Here is a 21186-nt window from a genome sequence, read left to right on the forward strand (position 1 = left end):
GCGGCAGCGTGGGCGTCTGTATAGACAGCCCTTCGCTACCGTCTGTAGTAAAAAGAGATTAAAATAAATAAAATCTAACTTAAAATAAAAAGCTTCTGGGGGCTGCTCCTGCAGCCCCCCTGCGTGGTGACCGACTCCGGCCGGGCACCAACTTACACTGAGGTGCCTGTGGCTCGGGGGCGGGGTATAGGGGAGGACCCAAGTGCATCCTGTGAGCTAAAAGCTTAACTGTGTGGTGCCCATGGATCCTGATCCAGCTATAACCCCAAGGTCAACCCTGTGGACCCCCTATGGACCCTGAAGTAGAAATATATATATATATCATAGCGATTCTCCTAAGTTATATAACACAAAAAGGTATAAATAACATATATGATATAGTAAGATAATGGATTAGTGATCTGTATAGCGGCAGTGTTACTGGGATCTAGGTCACATTATAAACACATTATTACCATATATTGTATAGTTATAATGTTGATAATATTAGTAATAACGTGCGATAGTGTCCACTAGTGAGTCACATGATATAATCGCGCCCAATTACACTAATAAGGGTAGATATAATATATACATATCTAAGCAAATTATTCATCCTAAATCCCTATTGTAGGCTTATTCTGCAAATATATAGAATAAGAAGAGCTTAGATTTAGGTATAATGAGAATCACATGTAACATATTACGGTATATTCGGATACTGGGGATATATATATATATATATATATCCCCTGGGTGTATTCATAGTAGATATTATATATTTTAATGCATCGTTACCAAGCCCTATATTATTTATTGTTGTTGAGATATCTCTATCGTTGTACATCCCCCCTCTCTTTATATTGATGACACACATCCCAATTATCTGCGGATGTAGAACTTAAAATACTGTGTGACTGGACTGGAGTGTTACTAAAACCCTGTTTTGTATCAGCTCATTGAAATACTTTTCTCATGTGTGACATCTGATGTCTAACAAGATTCGTTTTTCGTGTAAAACATTTCCCACACTCAGTACATGGAAATGGTTTCTTTCCTGTGTGACATCTCTGATGTGTAACAAGATCAGATTTCTTTGTAAAACATTTCCCACACTGAGAACATGGATATGGTTTCTCACCTGTGTGACTTCTCTGATGTCTAACAAGGTTCGTTTTTCGTGTAAAACATTTCCCACACTCAGAGCATGGAAATGGTTTCCTTCCTGTGTGACATCTCTGATGTGTAACAAGATCAGAGTTCTGTGTAAAACATTTCCAACACTCAGGACATGGAAATGGTTTCTCACCTGTGTGACGTCTCTGATGTATAACAAGAGCTGCTTTATATGAAAAACATTTCCCACACTCAGAGCAACTAAACGGCTTCTCACCAGTGTGTATCATCTGATGTCTATTACAAACAGATTTCTGGGTAAAGCATTTTCCACACTCAGAGCATAGAAATGGCTTCTCACCTGTATGAGTTCTCTCATGGGCAACAAGATTAAATTTATATGTAAAACATTTTCCACACTCAGAACATGAAAATGACTTAACACCTGTGTGAGTTCTCTGATGTGTAACAAGATCAGTTTTGACTGTAAAACATTTCCCACACTCAGTACATGGAAATGGCTTCTCACCTGTGTGACGTCTCTGATGTGTAACAAGATGTGATTTCAGTATAAAACATTTCCCACACTCAGAACATGGAAATGGCCTCTCACCTGTGTGAGTTTTCTGATGTCCAACAGAAACTGACCGACGTATAGAACTTTTACCAGATTTAGATAACATTCTATTACCTATATGAGCTGTACTGTGTGTAGCAAGATCTGAATTATCAGGAGAACGTTCCTCATGATTAGAGGGACCAGATGATATATCTGCACTGTGAAGTGCTGGTTGTATATTTAGGGTAATTGGAGTTTCTCCTGGACAATCTTGTCTGATGTTCTTATCTTCTATTTTAAAATCTGGTGACACGATGAGATCTCCCTGCGAGGTATTCCTGCTTGTGCGTCCATCTACTAGAAACAAATGTATAAGAATGAACAATTTACACTGAGAGCAAATGTTCTTGGATGTCTCTGCGCTCTCTTAAACTTAACATGTATAAGACTGAGCTGATCGTCTTCCCACCATCTGGAGTCCCCTCAGCTCCCTCAATTTTATTATCCATCGACAACCTCACCATCTCTTCTAACCCCCAAACGACTAGTGATGCGCGGGCACGTATGGACGATAACGATATTGTCCATACTTGCTGGCAACCTGGTTGATATCGACAAGGTCACATAAGGACCCACGATCATTGATCGCAGATTGCTGGCCTGTCGTTGGTGGGTTGGTGGTGTGCTGGATGAACAATAACGATCATTTAGCACATCGGGAAGGTGCAGGACGATCAGCCAGCGATATCATTATCGTTGACTGTTCGTACCATGTGTACGCACCATAACACCCTCTTCCACTCACTGTTCATCTCTAAACAGGGCTAATGTAACCTCCTCCTATGTGGCCTCCTCAATACTCATTTCTCTCCACTGAAATCTGTACTCAATGCTTCTGCCTGGCACATCTCCAAATTACTACTTCTGCCTCCCCTCTACTACAGGTCCTACACTGGCTCCCCATCCCCATCAGAAAACATTCAAACTCCTCACAATCTCCTATGAAGCCACCATACATATCCCCCTTTTCATCTCTTTCTACATCTCCCTCCTCACTCTCATCACCTACTTTGCTCTGCCAATACCTGGCGCCTCTCCGCCCAAATCATTATATCCTCCCACTCCTGCCTCTAAGACTTTGCCTGAGCTGCTCCCCATCGCTGGAACTCTGGAACACTCTCTCAGACTCACCACCTCTCTCCAAAGCGTCACACAGACAGTACTAATATAGGTTGAATCATTCATTGTAGACAAGCATTGGTGGAAGGACTGTGCAATAATTAGTGTGTACTTGCACATAGCTTGTGTATGTGTGTATACATGGAGTTTGTTGTGATGTGGGAGTATATGGTTTTATAGTGCAGGGAGGAGAATGATCAGATCTCTGGGCTGGTGTGAGGGGGGAGAGCAGGAGTATAATAGGGGCTGATGGCTCCTGATGTATGAGATACACCAGAGATTGTGGGGAGGAGACTGGTCAGATCTCTGGGCTGGTAACACACAGTGATATGTGAGGGGGGAGAGCATGAGAAAAATAGGGGCTGATGGCACCTGACTGCCCCACTGTGCAGATACAATTCCCTCATAAGCTTGTACATTGATGTAGTGACTGAGCAAGGAGAATATGTTGTAAGTGTTTATAACTCACCTGTGCTGATATCTGTAGGGAATTCTTCCTCCTTACACTGCTCATCACTCCTCACATACGTCTCTTCTTCTCCAGCTATATCTTCTGCCTTCATATCAGTCACATACATCTCTTCTTCTCCATCAATATCTTCTGCCTTCATATCAGTCACATACGTCTCTTCTTCTCCCTCTATATCTCCTGCATTCATATCAGTCACATACGTCTCTTCTTCACCCTCTATATCTTCTGCCTTCATATCAGTCACATACGTCTCTTCTTCTCCCTCTGTATCTTCTGCCTTCATATCAGTCACATACGTCTCTTCTTCTCCCTCTGTATCTTCTGCCTTCATATCAGTCACATACGTCTCTTCTTCTCCCTCTGTATCTTCTGCCTTCATATCAGTCACATACGTCTCTTCTTCTCCCTCTGTATCTTCTGCCTTCATATTAGTCACATACGTCTCTTCTTCACCCTCTATATCTTCTGCCTTCATATCAGTCACATACGTCTCTTCTTCTCCCTCTGTATCTTCTGCCTTCATATCAGTCACATACGTCTCTTCTTCTCCCTCTGTATCTTCTGCCTTCATATCAGTCACATACGTCTCTTCTTCTCTCTCTGTATCTTCTGCCTTCATATCAGTCAAACATGTCTCTTGTTCTCCCTCTATATCTTCTGCCTTAATATCAGCAACATTTTCACTCTAAATGATCCATATAACAATAATGTCTGATTTAATTGAGACTAAACAGTATATCAGTGTTTAAGACAGACACAGCTTCTCTGCATATTATATAGTGACAGTCACTTATATTAAGGTATATTGGTGAGACCCTAAATCCCACCTACATGATGCCCCTGTGGGGTCCTGTGATTCTCCTCTGTACAATCCTGTGAATAAAGAGGGGGACATCTCTCTGGGGTATTTCTGATACTGGGTCCATCTGTAGGAGATACACAGTGACTGAGTACATTGTATATATAGATGTGCCCTTACACATCTTTGCTGCAGTCGAGACAAAAATCCCCTTACGGAGCGCCAAGTCCCATGAGACACTGCTAGCGCCATGTGACTTTATTGCATCTTTTTTTTTTGCTGAAAATGCATCTAAGTCACAATGCGATGTAACCAGCAGATTAATTTACATGCAACACTTGTATATCTGTGTGCGACTGAGTCTCTGAATCTGTATACGAAGTGCTACAATGTAGCAGCCGCAGCTTTTTTCATGCCAAGTTCCGCTGTGCATCATATACAGACATAGATGCAAACAGATATACAAGTGTCACATATCACATTAATCAGCACAGTCTGCTGGTGTGTCCTAGTAGCACAGGACCTGGTGGCTCACTCACACCAGACAAGTCACACTGTGTGCTGTTATTTAGGTTAGATTTGAGGACACATCTCTATGAAAGACGCCCAACGTTAGGAGAGTAGCACGGGACCCGAGTGAGCCACCAGGCAAGTCACACTGTGTGGCGTAGTGAGGACAGATGTAAGACGACACATCTATAAGTGATTATCAGGTGATGTGTGTATATAGGGGCCCCCATACCTGCTCTCCCCTGTACAATAAATGACAGTCTCCTCTTACCCAGTGATGTGAGGGGCCGGTGATTCTCCATCATCAGGTCCTTGTACAGACCATTGTGTTCCACTACATACACCCCCTCCTGTATGGAGACACAGACAGTGACATCCTGACACCTTATAGGAACCTGACACACACAATGATACAGTCATCACCCAGACACATCCCCTGGTGTTACTGTATAATGTCTCATTCCCAGCAGTCACCTCTCCAGTCATCACCCAGACACATCCCCTGGTGTTACTGTATAATGTTCCATTCCCAGCAGTCACCTTTCCAGTCAGCGGCTGAATGATCTTGTTGGTGAGTTCCAGGATCTTCTGGTCATTGTGTCTCTCATGTATCAGTGAGTGAGGTGGAGGCACCGTGATGGGGTACTGGGTACTGCTCAGTCCTACTGACACACGGGGATGGCTGCTGGGTGTCTCACACTCGCTGGATGTCTTCTTCACTACTGTGTAATCCTGAGTATTGGGGAGACAACAATGAAAACGTCAATTAAACTTCACCTATATGGGGTTGTTTATTCACGTGTTATCTTTGCGTAATATACAAGAGGACTATTTCACAATATCAAGTCTTGTAACAATCTCCTATATATAGGAAATTGTAGAGTATATTGTATGCAGATCTGAAATATTTGTGTCAGTGACAAAAAGAAAAGAACATACAGCAAACAATGTACTAAATCCCAACTCCAGTGAGGACTGTGGGACTTATACTATATCTGAGACCGGCTACCTGCTGCTCGCTTTTTCCTATAGACAAAAAATGTCACTGTGATACTCCCAGATCCCCTCACCTCCCCAGTCATGTCCCTGAATTTTGACTAAAGATATAAGTGATGTCACTGTGACACACCCAGATCCCCTCACCTCCCCAGTCATGTCCCTGTATTATTGCTATAGATATAAGTGATGTCACTGTGACGCTCCCAGATCCCTTCACCTCCCCAGTCATCTCCCTGTATTATTACTATAGACATCAGTGATGTCACTGTGACACTCCCAGATCCCCTCACCTCCCCAGTCATGTCCCTGTATTATTACTATAGATATAAGTGATGTTACTGTGACACTCCCAGATCACCTCACCTCCCCAGTCATGTCTTTGTATTATTACTATAGATATAAGTAATGTCACTGCGACACTCCCAGATCCCCTCATCTCCCAGTCATGTCCCTGTATTATTACTATAGATATAAGTGATGTCACTGTGACACTCCCAGATCCCCTCACCTCCCCAGTCATGTCCTTGTATTATTACTATAGATATAAGTGATGTCACTGTGACACTCCCAGATCCCCTCACCTCCCCAGTCATGTCCCTGTATTATTACTATAGATAGAAGTGATGTCCCTGTATAATTACTATAGATATAAGTGATGTCACTGTGACACTCCCAGATCCTCTCACCTCCCCAGTCATGTCCCTGTATTATTACTATAGATATAAGTGATGTCACTGTGACACTCCCAGATCCCATCACCTCCCCAGTCATGTCCCTGTATTATTACTATAGATATAAGTGATGTCACTGTGACACTCCCAGATCCCCCTCACCTCCCCAGTCATGTCCCTGTATTATTACTATAGATATAAGTGATGTCACTGTGACACTCCCAGATCACCTCACCTCCCCAGTCATGTCCCTGTATTATTACTATAGATATAAGTGATGTCACTGTGACACTCCCAGATCCCCTCACCTCCCCAGTCATGTCCCTGTATTATTACTATAGATATAAGTGATGTTACTGTGACACTGCCAGATCCCCTCACCTCCCCAGTCATGTCTATGTATTATTACTATAGATATAAGTAATGTCACTGTGACACTCCCAGATCCCCTCACATCCCCAGTCATGTCCCTGTATTATTACTATAGATATACGTGATGTCACTGTGACACTCCCAGATCCCCTCATCTCCCCAGTCATGTCCTTGTATTATTACTATAGATATAAGTGATGTCACTGTATTATTACTATAGATATAAGTGATGTCACTGTGATGCTCCCAGGCCCTCTCACCTCCCCAGTCAGCAGATAGATGATCTCCAGGGTGAGATGTAAGATCCTCTCAGTCCTGTGACTCCCGTCCTTGTCCATCCTCAATGAATCAGTGAGAATACAGAATGTGTGACGTGTAATAGACTCTGGTTCCTCACAGCAGGACTATCTAGGAATAAATATCACAAAGAACACATGTAACACAGTCAGACATGTAACACTGAGTGACCAGTAAGTCTCCCCGTCCCCCCCAGCCATAGAGCCCTGGTCAGTGTCTGTCAGAGGTTCCTGTGACCCAACCCCATAAGGCTCCTCAGAGGCCGTCACACAACGCTGTACTGCATAAGGTTACACCAATGCTCCTCTCCTGGCCGGGGGTCTTATTCCTCCAAGACATATATTTGGTGCAATTTGCTCCACGTGAATCTTTTACAAACACATGAATTAGGGATGTTGGGATTTTTTTATTTTGTTTTAAATTTATTCCAGAAACGGAGAGAGTCTGTGACTATACTGAGGTCATACAGATAACAGGGGTGTGAGGGGGGAGTACATAGGAGAGCAGAAGGGGTGCAGATATGGGGAGAGGGGAAGTAACGTAGGAATACAGAGCACACAACAGGGGGTGTAACAGCTGTACAGAGGTGGCAGTAACACAGTGGAGGGGGAAGGGAACAGAAGAGGTTAATATCACAGGGATAGGACAGCAGGCAGCCCAGGGGACACACAAAGGGTTACACAATACAGAATCCCATCAGTCACTCTGCACAAATGATGAAATGACAAATGACCGCAACTCAGATGTATGTTACATGTGTGACCAGCCTGCCGGCCGTGTGTGTGCAGCGTAGGGTGGGGTGAGACATGTCCTGGGGGATAATCAGTGACACTCTGAGGATCTGGGGACTGTCACAGCCACTGGCTGTCTCTGAGAGAGTCTCTATTGCTCAGGATAACAAGACGCCCTGACAGACAGTCTCAGCTCAGGGAGTCAGGGGAAATTGTGGTTGTGCTGTCAGGTGTTATTATATAATAGGAGTGAGGTAAGAGTATATAATAATAACACATTACATTTATTATAGACAATAACACATAAAACAAACCAATCCACTTAGATGTATAATGTGAATCTCTCAGGTGTATATCTTTATGCTACAAGGAAATATAGTTACACACCAATTAAGGGCCGTATTCAAATAGTTGCGAAAACGGAAGTTTTTTTCAGCATCTGGGAAAATGGACGACTTCCCCCAAAAAACAGTCGAGAACGGAGAAAAAAACTGCAGAAAAGATTTCTCCATCCCACATCAGGAGCAAAAAAAAGCAAAATCCCTATTTTTGGCTAAAAATTTGGGGATTTTATTCAGAAACGTTTGAACCCCCCCAATAGTTAATTACCCAAAAAAAATTTCGTAAGTTGCGTATGTTGGTGAGAAACGACTGCGCAAAATTTGGGTGAAAAATAAAAATCGTTGAAGATTATAGAAAGCTATTTTTTCCCAGGAAATTGCTGTTCCATGTAAATTTGGGGGTACGTTAAAATGGGTGCTTGTATATTTTCATGTCGTAAAAACGCAGTTTTTAAAACCTTTAAAAAACCGCCTGCTGTGACCACATGTATTGTTTAAAACACTTGACGCATTCATACCCCCCGAAAAATCAGATCTGATTCGTTAAAACCATTTTCATTGATTTTATTTTCACCCAAGATTTGCGCGGGCGTTTTTCGCCAAAGTACGCAACTTAAGGAAAAATTAGGGGGTAATTCATCATTGGGGGGGGGGGGGGGTCCAAAGGGTTCTGAAAGAAATACCCATATTTTTAGCCAAAAATAGGGATTTTTGTTTTTGTCGTTCTTCTTGGCGAACGTTGACCTATTTCGTAGATGGCAGAAAAAAATGCTGTTTACGCCGCTAATTGAATACGGCCCTAACTGTGCAGAGTGCTCCTGTAACAGAGTATTAGGATTGTAGTAATACGTTTGTACAAAGTGACACAATGTATAAAAGCCACATTCCTCTGACTATAATCATTACCAGCCCGAGAGAGAAGAGAGTTACTGTGCGATAGCTGAGTCAGGGATAATACATGGTCAGTAATAAGATCATTGGTAGAAGGGGATATAATATGTCATGTACCTGGCACAGAGATCACAGACCCTTAGGACACATCCTCTAATCATAAATTACCCCCAAATGTTTTAGTAAGTTTCGTACTTTGGTAAAAAACGACCGCGCAGATCTTGGGTGAATAAAAAAAAATCACTGAAAATGGTTTTAACGTATTGGGTCTGATTTTTCGGATGTTTCAAACATCACATTTGGTTACAGAAGGGCGGTTTATTAAAGGTTTTTAAAATTGCATATTTACGACACAAAAATATTCTTGCGCCCATTTTAACGTACCCCCAATTTACGTGTGACAGTAATTTCCTGGGGAAAAAAAGCTTTCTATCATTTTCAAAGTTTGTTTTTTTTCACCCAAATTTTGTGCGGCCGTTTTTTTACCAACGTTTGCAACCTACAACATTTTTTGGGGTTCATTTCTCATTAGGGGGGGGTGTCCAAAGGTTTCTGAAAGAAATCCCCACATTTTTAGTAAAAAATAGAGATTTAGCATTTTTTTTCATCCAGATCTCGGATGGAGAAAACTTTTTCCAGTTTTTTTCTCCATTTTCACCTGTTTGCCGTTATCGCCTGTTATTTGGGTAAAATCAGCCATTTTTGCCGTTTCTTTTGGCAAAAAATGTCCGATTTCAGCGATGTCGAAAAAAGCTGCCATTTTCGCCGGTAACTGAAGAGAGTTTAACTATATTTCCTTGTAGCATAAAGATATACACCTCAGAGAATAACATTATACTTCTAAGTGAATTTATTTGTGTTATTGTCTATAATAAATGTAATGTGTTATTATTATATACTCTTACCTCACTCCTATTATATAATAACACCTGACAGCACAACCACAATTTCCCCTGACGGCTGCTTATAATTAGGGCATCACGGTCGCCCTTAGGAGGCTGCTGACCTGTCTTATTGCTAATGTGGGTGTAATACTGACCTCTGGATGGATACTGGCGCTAATTATACCTTACTAGTTACAGCTATATCCTTCCCCAGCTCCTGTTATGTATCATATGGTATATACAGTACATACATGTTATACCTATTATGTGTTATTCCCTGACCACTCATTACTGTTATTATTACTCTGCAGCTGCTGCTATAACAGGACAACACAGGTCACTCCCCCTGTATAATAATAATAATAATAATAATAATAATAATAATAACAGGATACCACAGGTCACTCCCCCAGTATAATACCAACAGGACACCACGTCACTCCCCCTGTACAATAATAACAGGACACTCGCCCTGTATAATAATAAGAGGACAACACAGGCTGCTCCCCCTGTATAATAATAAAAACAGGACACCACAGGTCACACCCCCTGTATAATAATAACAGGACACCACAGGCTGCTCCCCCTGTATAATAATAATAAGACACCACAGGCTGCTCCCCCTGTATAATAATAACAGGATACCACAGACTGCTCCCACTGTATAATAATAATAAGACACCACAGGCTGCTCCCCTTGTATAATAATAACAGGATACCACAGACTGCTCCCCCTGTATAATAATAACAGGACACCACAGGCTGCTCCCCCTGTATAATAATAATAAGACACCACAGACTGCTTCCCCTGTATAATAATAACAGGACACCACAGGCTGCTCCATCTGTATAATAATAACAGGAGACCACAGGTCACACCCCCTGTATAATAATAACAGGACACCACAGACTGCTCCACCTGTATAATCATAACAGGACACCACAAGCTGCTCCCTCTGTATAATTATAATTATAATAATAACAGGACACCACAGTCTGTTCCCCCTGTATAACAATAACAACAGGACACCACAGGCTGCACCCCCTGTAAATTAATAATAACAGGACACCGCAGGCTGCTCCCCCTGTATAATAAAAATAACAACAGGCCACCACCGGCTGCTCTCCCTGCATAATAATAATTACAGGACAACACAAGCTGCTCCCCCTGTATAATAATAATTACAGGACACCACAGGCTGCTCCCTCTGTATAATAATAACAACAGGACACCACAGGCTGCTCCCCCTGTATAATAATAATAACAGGACAACACAAGCTGCTCCCCCTGTATAATAATAATTACAGGACACCACAGGCTGCTCCCCCTGTATAATAATAACAACAGGACACCACAGGCTGCTTCCACTGTATAATAATAATAATAATAATAACAGGACAGCACAGGCTGCTCCCCCTGTATAATAATAATAACAGGACACCACAAGCTGCTCCCCCTGTATAATAATTACAGGACACCGCAGGCTGCTCCCCCTGTATAATAACAGAACACCACAGGCTGCTCATCCTGTGTAATAATAATAGGAGGACACCACAGGCTGCTCCACCTGTATAAAAATAATACCAACAACAGGACACCACAAGCTGCTCCCATTGTATAATAATAATTACAGGACACCACAGGCTGCTCCCCCTGTATAATAATAATAACAGGACACCACTGACTGCTCTCCCTGTATAATAATAATAACAGGACACCACAGGCTGCTCCACCTGTATAATAATAATAATAACAGGGCACCACAGGCTGCTCCCCCTGTATAATAACAGGACACCACAGACTGCTCTCCCTGTATAATAATTACAGGACACCACAGGCTGCTCCCCCTGTATAATAATAATAACAGGACACCACTGACTGCTCTCCCTGTATAATAATAATAACAGGACACCACAGGCTGCTCCACCTGTATAATAATAATAATAACAGGGCACCACAGGCTGCTCCCCCTGTATAATAACAGGACACCACAGACTGCTCTCCCTGTATAATAATAATTACAGGACACCACAGGCAGCTCCCCCTGTATAATAATAATAATAACAGGACAACACAAGCTGCTCCCCCTGTATAATAATAATTACAGGACACCACAGGCTGCTCCCTCTGTATAATAATAACAATAGGACACCACAGGCTGCTCCCCCTGTATAATAATAATAATAACAGGACAACACAAGCTGCTCCACCTGTATAATAATAATTACAGGACACCACAGGGTGCTCCCCCTGTATAATAATAACAACAGGACACCACAGGCTGCTTCCACTGTATAATAATAATAATAACAGGACAGCACAGGCTGCTCCCCCTGTATAATAATAATAACAGGACACCACAAGCTGCTCCCCCTGTATAATAATAATTACAGGACACCGCAGGCTGCTCCCCCTGTATAATAACAGAACACCACAGGCTGCTCATCCTGTGTAATAATAATAATAAGAGGACACCACAGGCTGCTCCACCTGTATAATAATAATACCAACAACAGGACACCACAAGCTGCTCCCATTGTATAATAATAATTACAGGACACCACAGGCTGCTCCCCCTGTATAATAATAATAATAATAACAGGACACCACAGGCTGCTCCCCCTGTATAATAATAATAACAGGACACCACTGACTGCTCTCCCTGTATAATAATAATAACAGGACACCGCAGGCTGCTCCCCCTGTATAATAACAGAACACCACAGGCTGCTCATCCTGTGTAATAATAATAATAAGAGGACACCACAGGCTGCTCCCCCTGTATAATAACAGAACACCACAGGCTGCTCATCCTGTGTAATAATAATAATAACAGGACACCACAGGCTGCTCCCCCTGTATAATAACAGGATACCACAGACTGCTCTCCCTGTATAATAATAATAATAACAGGACACCATAGGCTGCTCCACCTGTATAATAATAATAACAGGACACCACAGGCTGCTCCCCCTGTATAATAACAGGACACCACAGGCTGCTTCCACTGTATAATAATAATAATAATAATAACAGGACAGCACAGGCTGCTCCCCCTGTATAATAATAATAACAGGACACCACAAGCTGCTCCCCCTGTATAATAATTACAGGACACCGCAGGCTGCTCCCCCTGTATAATAACAGAACACCACAGGCTGCTCATCCTGTGTAATAATAATAGGAGGACACCACAGGCTGCTCCACCTGTATAAAAATAATACCAACAACAGGACACCACAAGCTGCTCCCATTGTATAATAATAATTACAGGACACCACAGGCTGCTCCCCCTGTATAATAATAATAATAATAACAGGACACCACAGGCTGCTCCCCCTGTATAATAATAATAACAGGACACCACTGACTGCTCTCCCTGTATAATAATAATAACAGGACACCACAGGCTGCTCCACCTGTATAATAATAATAATAATAATAATAACAGGGCACCACAGGCTGCTCCCCCTGTATAATAACAGGACACCACAGACTGCTCTCCCTGTATAATAATAATTACAGGACACCACAGGCTGCTCCCCCTGTATAATAATAATAATAACAGGACAACACAAGCTGCTCCCCCTGTATAATAATAATTACAGGACACCACAGGCTGCTCCCTCTGTATAATAATAACAACAGGACACCACAGGCTGCTCCCCCTGTATAATAATAATAACAGGACAACACAAGCTGCTCCACCTGTATAATAATAATTACAGGACACCACAGGGTGCTCCCCCTGTATAATAATAACAACAGGACACCACAGGCTGCTTCCACTGTATAATAATAATAATAACAGGACAGCACAGGCTGCTCCCCCTGTATAATAATAATAACAGGACACCACAAGCTGCTCCCCCTGTATAATAATAATTACAGGACACCGCAGGCTGCTCCCCCTGTATAATAACAGAACACCACAGGCTGCTCATCCTGTGTAATAATAATAATAAGAGGACACCACAGGCTGCTCCACCTGTATAATAATAATACCAACAACAGGACACCACAAGCTGCTCCCATTGTATAATAATAATTACAGGACACCACAGGCTGCTCCCTCTGTATAATAACAACAACAGGACACCACAGGCTGCTCCCCCTGTATAATAATAATAATAACAGGACAGCACAGGCTGCTCCCCCTGTATAATAATAATAACAGGACACCACAAGCTGCTCCCCCTGTATAATAATAATTACAGGACACCGCAGGCTGCTCTCCCTGTATAATAATAATAACAGGACACCACAGGCTGCTCCACCTGTATAATAATAATAACAGGACACCACAGGCTGCTCCCCCTGTATAATAACAGGACACCACAGACTGCTCTCCCTGTATAATAATAATAACAGGACACCATAGGCTGCTCCACCTGTATAATAATAATAACAGGACACCACAGGCTGCTCCCCCTGTATAATAACAGGATACCACAGACTGCTCCCCCTGTACAATAATAATAATAATAATAATAATAATAACAACAATAACAGGACACCACAGGCTGCTCCCCCTGTATAATAATAACAGGACACCACCGACTGCTCTCCCTGTATAATAATAATAACAGGACACCACAGGCTGCTCCCCCTGTATAACAATAATAACAGGACACCACAGTCTGTTCCCCCTGTATAACAATAACAACAGGAAACCACAGGCTGCACCCCCTGTATAATAATAATAATAATAACAGGAAACCACAGGCTGCTCCCCCTGTATAATAATAATAACAGGACACCACTGACTGCTCTCCCTGTATAATAATAATTACAGGACACCAAAGGCTGCTCCACCTGTATAATAATAATAACAGGACACCACAGGCTGCTCCCCCTGTATAATAACAGGACACCACAGACTGCTCTCCCTGTATAATAATAATTACAGGACACCACAGGCTGCTCCCTCTGTATAATAATAATAATAACAGGACAACACAAGCTGCTCCCCCTGTATAATAATAATTACAGGACACCACAGGCTGCTCCCTCTGTATAATAATAACAACAGGACACCACAGGCTGCTCCCCCTGTATAATAATAATAATAACAGGACAGCACAGGCTGCTCCCCCTGTATAATAATAATAACAGGACACCACAAGCTGCTCCCCCTGTATAATAATAATTACAGGACACCGCAGGCTGCTCCCCCTGTATAATAACAGAACACCACAGGCTGCTCATCCTGTGTAATAATAATAAGAGGACACCACAGGCTGCTCCACATGTATAATAACAATACCAACAACAGGACACCACAAGCTGCTCCCATTGTATAATAATAATTACAGGATACCACAGGCTGCTCCCCATGTATAATAATAATAATAATAACAGGACACCACAGGCTGCTCCCCCTGTATAATAATAATAACAGGACACCACTGACTGCTCTCCCTGTATAATAATAATAATAACAGGACACCACAGGTTGCTCCACCTGTTTAATAATAATAATAATACCAGGACACCACAGGCTGCTCCCCCTGTATAATAACAGGACACCACAGACTGCTCTCCCTGTATAATAATAATAATAACAGGACACCATAGGCTGCTCTACCTGTATAATAACAGGATACCACAGACTGCTCCCCCTGTACAATAATAATAATAATAATAATAATAATAATAATAATAATAATAACAACAATAAGAGGACACCACCGACTGCTCCCCCTGTATAATAATAATAATAATAACAGGACACCACAGGCTGCTCCACCTGTATAATAACAGGACACCACAGACTGCTCTCCCTGTATAATAATAATAATAACAGGACACCATAGGCTGCTCCACCTGTATAATAACAGGTTACCACAGACTGCTCCCCCTGTACAATAATAATAATAATAATAATAATAATAACAACAATAACAGGACACCACCGACTGCTCTCCTTGTATAATAATAATAATAATAATAATAATAATAATATTAATAACAGGACACCAGAGGCTGCTCCCTCTGTATAACAATAATAACAGCACACCACAGGCTGCTCCCCCTGTATAATAATAACAACAACAACAGGACACCACAAGCTGCTCCCCCTGTATAATAATAACAACAGGACACCAGAGGCTGCTCCCCCTGTATAATAATAATAATAATAATAATAATAACAGGACACCACAGGATGCTCCCCCTGTATAATAATAATAACAGGACACCACCGACTGCTCTCCCTGTATAATAACAGGACACCACAGACTGCTCCCCCTGTATAATAATAATAATAATAATAATAATAACAACAGGACACCACAGGCTGCTCCCCCTGTATAATAATAGTAATAACAGGACACCACAGGCTGCTCCACCTGTATAATAATAATAACAGGACACCACAGGCTGCTCCCCATGTATAATAACAGGACACCACAGACTGCTCCCCCTGTATAATAATAATAACAATAACAGGACACCACAGGCTGCTCCCCCTGTATAGTAATAACAGGACACCACCGACTGCTCTCCCTGTATAATAATAATAATGATAATAATAGGACACCGATGGCTGCTCCCCCTGTATAATAATAATAACAGCACACCACAGGCTGCTCCCCCTGTATAATAATAATAACAACAGGACACCACAAGCTGCTCCCCCTGTATAATAATATTTACAGGACACCACAGGCTGCTCCCCCTGTATAATAATAACAGAACACCAGAGGCTGCTCCCCCTGTGTTATAATAATAATAATAAAAATAATAATAATAATAATAATAATAACAGGACACCGCAGGCTGCTCCACCGGTATAATAATAATAACAGGACACCACAGGCTGCTCCCCCTGTATAATAACAGGACACCACAGACTGCTCCCCCTGTATAAAATAACAATAACAGGACACCACAGGCTGCTCCCCCTGTATAATAATAATAACAGGACACCACCGACTGCTCTCCCTGTATAATAATAATAATAATAATAATAATATTATTATTATTATTATTATTAAGAGGACACCAGAGGCTGCTCCCCCTGTATAATAATAATAATAATAACTGCACACCACAGGCTGCTCCCCCTGTATAATAATAATAACAATAACAACAGGACACCACAAGCTGCTCCCCCTGTATAATAATATTTACAGGACACCACAGGCTGCTCCCCCTGTATAATAATAACAACTGGACATCAGAGGCTGCTCCCCCTGTATAATAATAACAACAGGACACCACAGGCTGCTCCCCCTGTATAATAATAATTACAGGACACCGCAGACTGCTCCCCCTGTATAATAATAGAACACCACAGGCTGCTCATCCTGTATAATAATAATAAGAGGACACCACAGGCTGCTCCCCCTGTATAATAATGATAACAACAACAGGACACCACAAGCTGCTCCCCCTGTATAATATTTACAGGACACCACAGGCTCCTCCCCCTGTATAATAATAACAACAGGACACCAGAGGCTGCTCCCCCTGTGTAATAATAATAACAGGACACCACAGGATGCTCCCCCTGTATAATAATAATAACAGGACACCACAGGCTGCTCCACCTGTATAATAATAACAGGACACCACAGACTGCTCTCCCTGTATAATAATAATAATAATAATAATAACAGGACACCACAGGCTGCTCCACCTGTATAATAATAATAACAATAACAGGACACCACCGACTGCTCTCCCTGTATAATAATAATAATAACAGGACACCAGAGGCTGCACCCCCTGTATAATAATAATAATAACAGCACACCACAGGCTGCTCCCCCTGTGTAATAATAATAATAACAACAGGACATCACAGGCTGCTCCTCCTGTATAATAACAACAGGAGACCACAGGCTGCTCCCCCTGTATAATAATAACAGGACACCACAGGCTGCTCCCCCTGTATAATAATAATAACAATAACAGGACACCACAGGCTGCTCCCCCTGTATAATAATAACAGGACACCACCGACTGCTCTCCCTGTATAATAATAATAACAGGACACCAGAGGCTGCTCCCCCTGTATAATAATAATAACAACAGGACACCACAGGCTGCTCCCCCTGTATAATAATAATAACAACAGGACACCACAGGCTGCTCCCCCTGTAAAATAACAGGACACCACAGACTGCTCCCCCTGTATAATAATAACAGGACACCACAGGCTGCTCCCCCTGTATAATAATAACAGGACACCACCGACTGCTCTCCCTGTATAATAATAATAATAACAGCACACCACAGGCTGCTCCCCCTGTATAATAATAATAATAGCAGCACACCACAGGCTGCTCCCCCTGTATAATAATAATAATAGCAGCACACCACAGGCTGCTCCCCCTGTATAATAATAATAACAACAGGACACCACAGGCTGCTCCCCCTGTATAATAATAACAGGAGACCACAGGCTGCTCCCCCTGTATAATAATAACAGGACAGGACACCACAGGCTGCTCCCCCTGTATAATAACAGGACACCACCGACTGCTCCCCCTGTATAATAATAATAATAGCAGCACACCACAGGCTGCTCCCCCTGTATAATAATAACAGGAGACCACAGGCTGCTCCCCCTGTATAATAATAACAGGACACCACAGGCTGCTCCCCCTGTATAATAATAATAACAACAGGACACCACAGGCTGCTCCCCCTGTAAAATAACAGGACACCACAGACTGCTCCCCCTGTATAATAATAATAATAACAGGACACCACAGGCTGCTCCCCCTGTATAATAATAACAGGACACCACCGACTGCTCTCCCTGTATAATAATAATAATAACAGGACACCAGAGGCTGCTCCCCCTGTATAATAATAATAATAGCAGCACACCACAGGCTGCTCCCCCTGTATAATAATAATAACAACAGGACACCACAGGCTGCTCCCCCTGTATAATAATAACAGGAGACCACAGGCTGCTCCCCGTGTATAATAATAACAGGACACCACAGGCTGCTCCCCCTGTATAATAATAACAGGACACCACAAGCTGCTCCCCTTGTATAATAATAATAACAATAACAGGACACCACAGGCTGCTCCCCCTGTATAATAATAACAGGACACCACCGACTGCTCTCCCTGTATTATAATAATAATAATAACAGGACACCAGAGGCTGCTCCCCCTGTATAATAATAATACCAGGACACCACAGGCTGCTCCCCCTGTAAAATAATAATAACAGGACACCACAGGCTGCACCCCCTGTAAAATAATAATAACAAGACACCACAGGCTGCTCCCCCTGTAAAATAATAATAACAGGACACCACAGGCTGCTCTCCCTGTATAATAATAATAACAGGACGCCACAGGCTGCTCCCCCCTGTATAATAATAAGAGGACACCACAGGTTGCTCCACCTGTATAAAAAAAATAATAATAATAACAGGACACCACAGGCTGCTCCCCCTGTATAATAACAACAGGACACCACAGGCTTCTTCCACTGTATAATAATAACAGGACACCACAGGCTGCTTCCACTGTATAAAAATAACAGGACACCACAGTTTGCTCCCCCTGTATAATAATAATAACAACAGGACACCACAGGCTACTCCCACTGTATAGTAGGATAAAACAGGCTACTCCCACTGTATGGTAGGACACCGTTACCTGTTGCTGCCGGACACTTGACTCCGCCTGACTCCGGCTCTCAGGAATGTCTATGACAAAATGGCAACTAATGCCCCTGTGGCCCGCCCCCTCTTCTCTGTGACTGGGAGACTATAAGAATATGGCCGCCGGTCACCATACATGAGGACACCATTAAACTATTCAGTTGTTACTCTACTGATGAATCTGTGAGCGGTTTCTCAGGTGACTGATTAGTTACAGGACGTCCGTTCTACTGTGTGCCGCCTGATTGGCTACTAGCTGCTGCCAATCACCGGACTAAGGGAAATTTCAGGTGGGCGGTCACTATGATACGAGGGGCGGGGAAGAGAGTGGCCATAGCTACAGGGAGATGAGAGGGGCGGGGCGTGGTTAACGTGAGGGGCGTTTCTTCTATAAGGAAAAGGCAGAGAGCGGCCATTGCTGTGTCTGGCAGTAGGTAATGGTGTTTCCTATTTTTATACAGGGGGAGTAGACTGTGTTGTGCTGCATTATCATCATACAGGTAGAGCAGGCTATGGTGTAATATATAATACTGGTGGAGCAGGCTTTAGTGGTCTTTTATTATAATACATGTGAATCAGATTCCAGTCTCAGGTATAATATAGCTGTAGCATACCCTGGTGCTGCCTTACCATCAAGCAGGTAGATCAAACACCAGTGTTACATATAATACAGCTGGAGCAGACCGTAGTGTTACATATAATACAGGTGTAGCAGACTCGAGTGTTACATATAATACAGCTGGAGCAGAATGTAGTGTTACATATACAGCAAGAGCAGACTGTAGTGTTACATATAATACAGGTGGAGCAGACCCTGGTGTTACATATAATACAGCTGGAGCAGACCCTGGTGTTACATATAATACAGCTGGAGCAGTCACTGCTCGGTGGGTAACAGACTATTGAGAAAGGGAGGTGTCCGGTGCACTCAGACCCCCCATACAGAACGTAGCAGCAGATAGTACAACACTGTTGACACTCAGTAATAATTACAGATGTGGGAGCAGAGAAAATAATATGGGTGATTGTACACAAGTCGCCCAGATATTTGGAGACAGAGGAATAGGGCAGTAGTGGGGAGAGAGGCTGTGCTGGGAGATGTGGTGCGCTATCGGAGGGCGTATAATGGGGGAGGGGGAGCAGATAAGTGATAAGTAGGGGAAGATGATGGGGACAGAGACTTTATCCTAGGTTACTGGGGATAATGACCTGAGGGTGGAATGAGGAGGAAAAGGTGGGTGGGCTGTGAGGGATCTGGCCTGGGGAAATATCTTGTCATATGGTGTTGTGTACTTGTGTATATTATACTATGTGTAGTAATCACTGGTTATCAGGTGTGTGACCTGTGTATAGTGATCAGTGTGTATCAGATGTATGATATCAGTGTGATCAGTGTGTATCAGGTGTGTGATATCAGTGTGACCTGTGTATAGTGATCAGTGTGTATTATAGCGTTCCCGCTAGGCTGTTTTAGCAGGGCGCGGTGCCCTGCCCTCCTTCTGGAGGGCAAAAAGCACCCTGCCCTCACAGCCTGTGGGTGCCGACTTCACCCGCAGGACGCAGTGTCCCGCGGGTGGAGAAATGTGCGGTGACCCGGCATCTATTCTCCCTATCTGCAGCGCTTGGGGGCTGCCCGGCGTGTCCGTAAGTGCCGTGCACGCCCCCAAGAGTGACGAAAAGGGGACGCGTCTTATAGACACGCCCCCTTTTCATGGCCACGCCCCCTTTTTGGGCGCGCGTGCCTTCG

General features: G+C 42.9%; 3 protein-coding genes across 3 annotated transcripts in view; 1 reads left to right on the forward strand and 2 right to left on the reverse strand.

Annotated features, from left to right (window-relative positions):
* LOC148473808 (uncharacterized) overlaps positions 1–21186 on the forward strand; it is a 227874-nt gene that overhangs the window by 109948 nt on the left and 96740 nt on the right. The gene's annotated exons all lie outside the window — the stretch shown is intronic.
* The window catches only part of LOC148473809 (uncharacterized), a 285177-nt gene that overhangs the window by 59631 nt on the left and 204360 nt on the right, over positions 1–21186 (reverse strand). Inside the window, exon 8 of the mRNA XM_088459415.1 lies at positions 1055–1708. Coding sequence (XP_088315541.1) covers positions 1055–1708 — 654 coding nt within the window. The remainder of the gene's footprint in view (positions 1–1054; positions 1709–21186) is intronic.
* Positions 1946–19450, reverse strand: LOC148473811 (uncharacterized). Its single transcript, XM_088459443.1, has 7 exons — positions 19435–19450; positions 6917–7060; positions 5155–5346; positions 4886–5009; positions 4133–4231; positions 3487–3752; positions 1946–2008 (listed from the first exon to the last, which is right to left on the reverse strand). The coding sequence occupies exons 2-7, from the start codon at positions 6992–6994 to the stop codon at positions 1946–1948; spliced, it is 822 nt and encodes a 273-aa protein (XP_088315569.1). The 5' UTR covers positions 6995–7060; positions 19435–19450.

The sequence above is a fragment of the Taudactylus pleione genome, unplaced genomic scaffold (assembly GCF_031769625.1).
Source record: "Taudactylus pleione unplaced genomic scaffold, aTauple2 ptg000910l, whole genome shotgun sequence".
In the NCBI taxonomy this organism is placed as follows: domain Eukaryota; kingdom Metazoa; phylum Chordata; class Amphibia; order Anura; family Myobatrachidae; genus Taudactylus; species Taudactylus pleione.

What these genes read in the sequence shown, in the direction of transcription:
- LOC148473811 (XM_088459443.1), bottom strand. Translation starts at nt 6,994, where the DNA reads ATGGACAAGGACGGGAGTCACAGGACTGAGAGGATCTTACATCTCACC. An exon ending in CCGGCCCCTCACATCACTGG is followed by an intron (nt 4,232 to 4,885) that starts GTAAGAGGAGAC and finishes TATCTCCTACAG; the next exon opens with ATGGACCCAGTATCAGAAAT. An exon ending in CCCACAGGGGCATCATGTAG is followed by an intron (nt 3,753 to 4,132) that starts GTGGGATTTAGG and finishes TAGAGGGTGAAG; the next exon opens with AAGAGACGTATGTGACTAAT.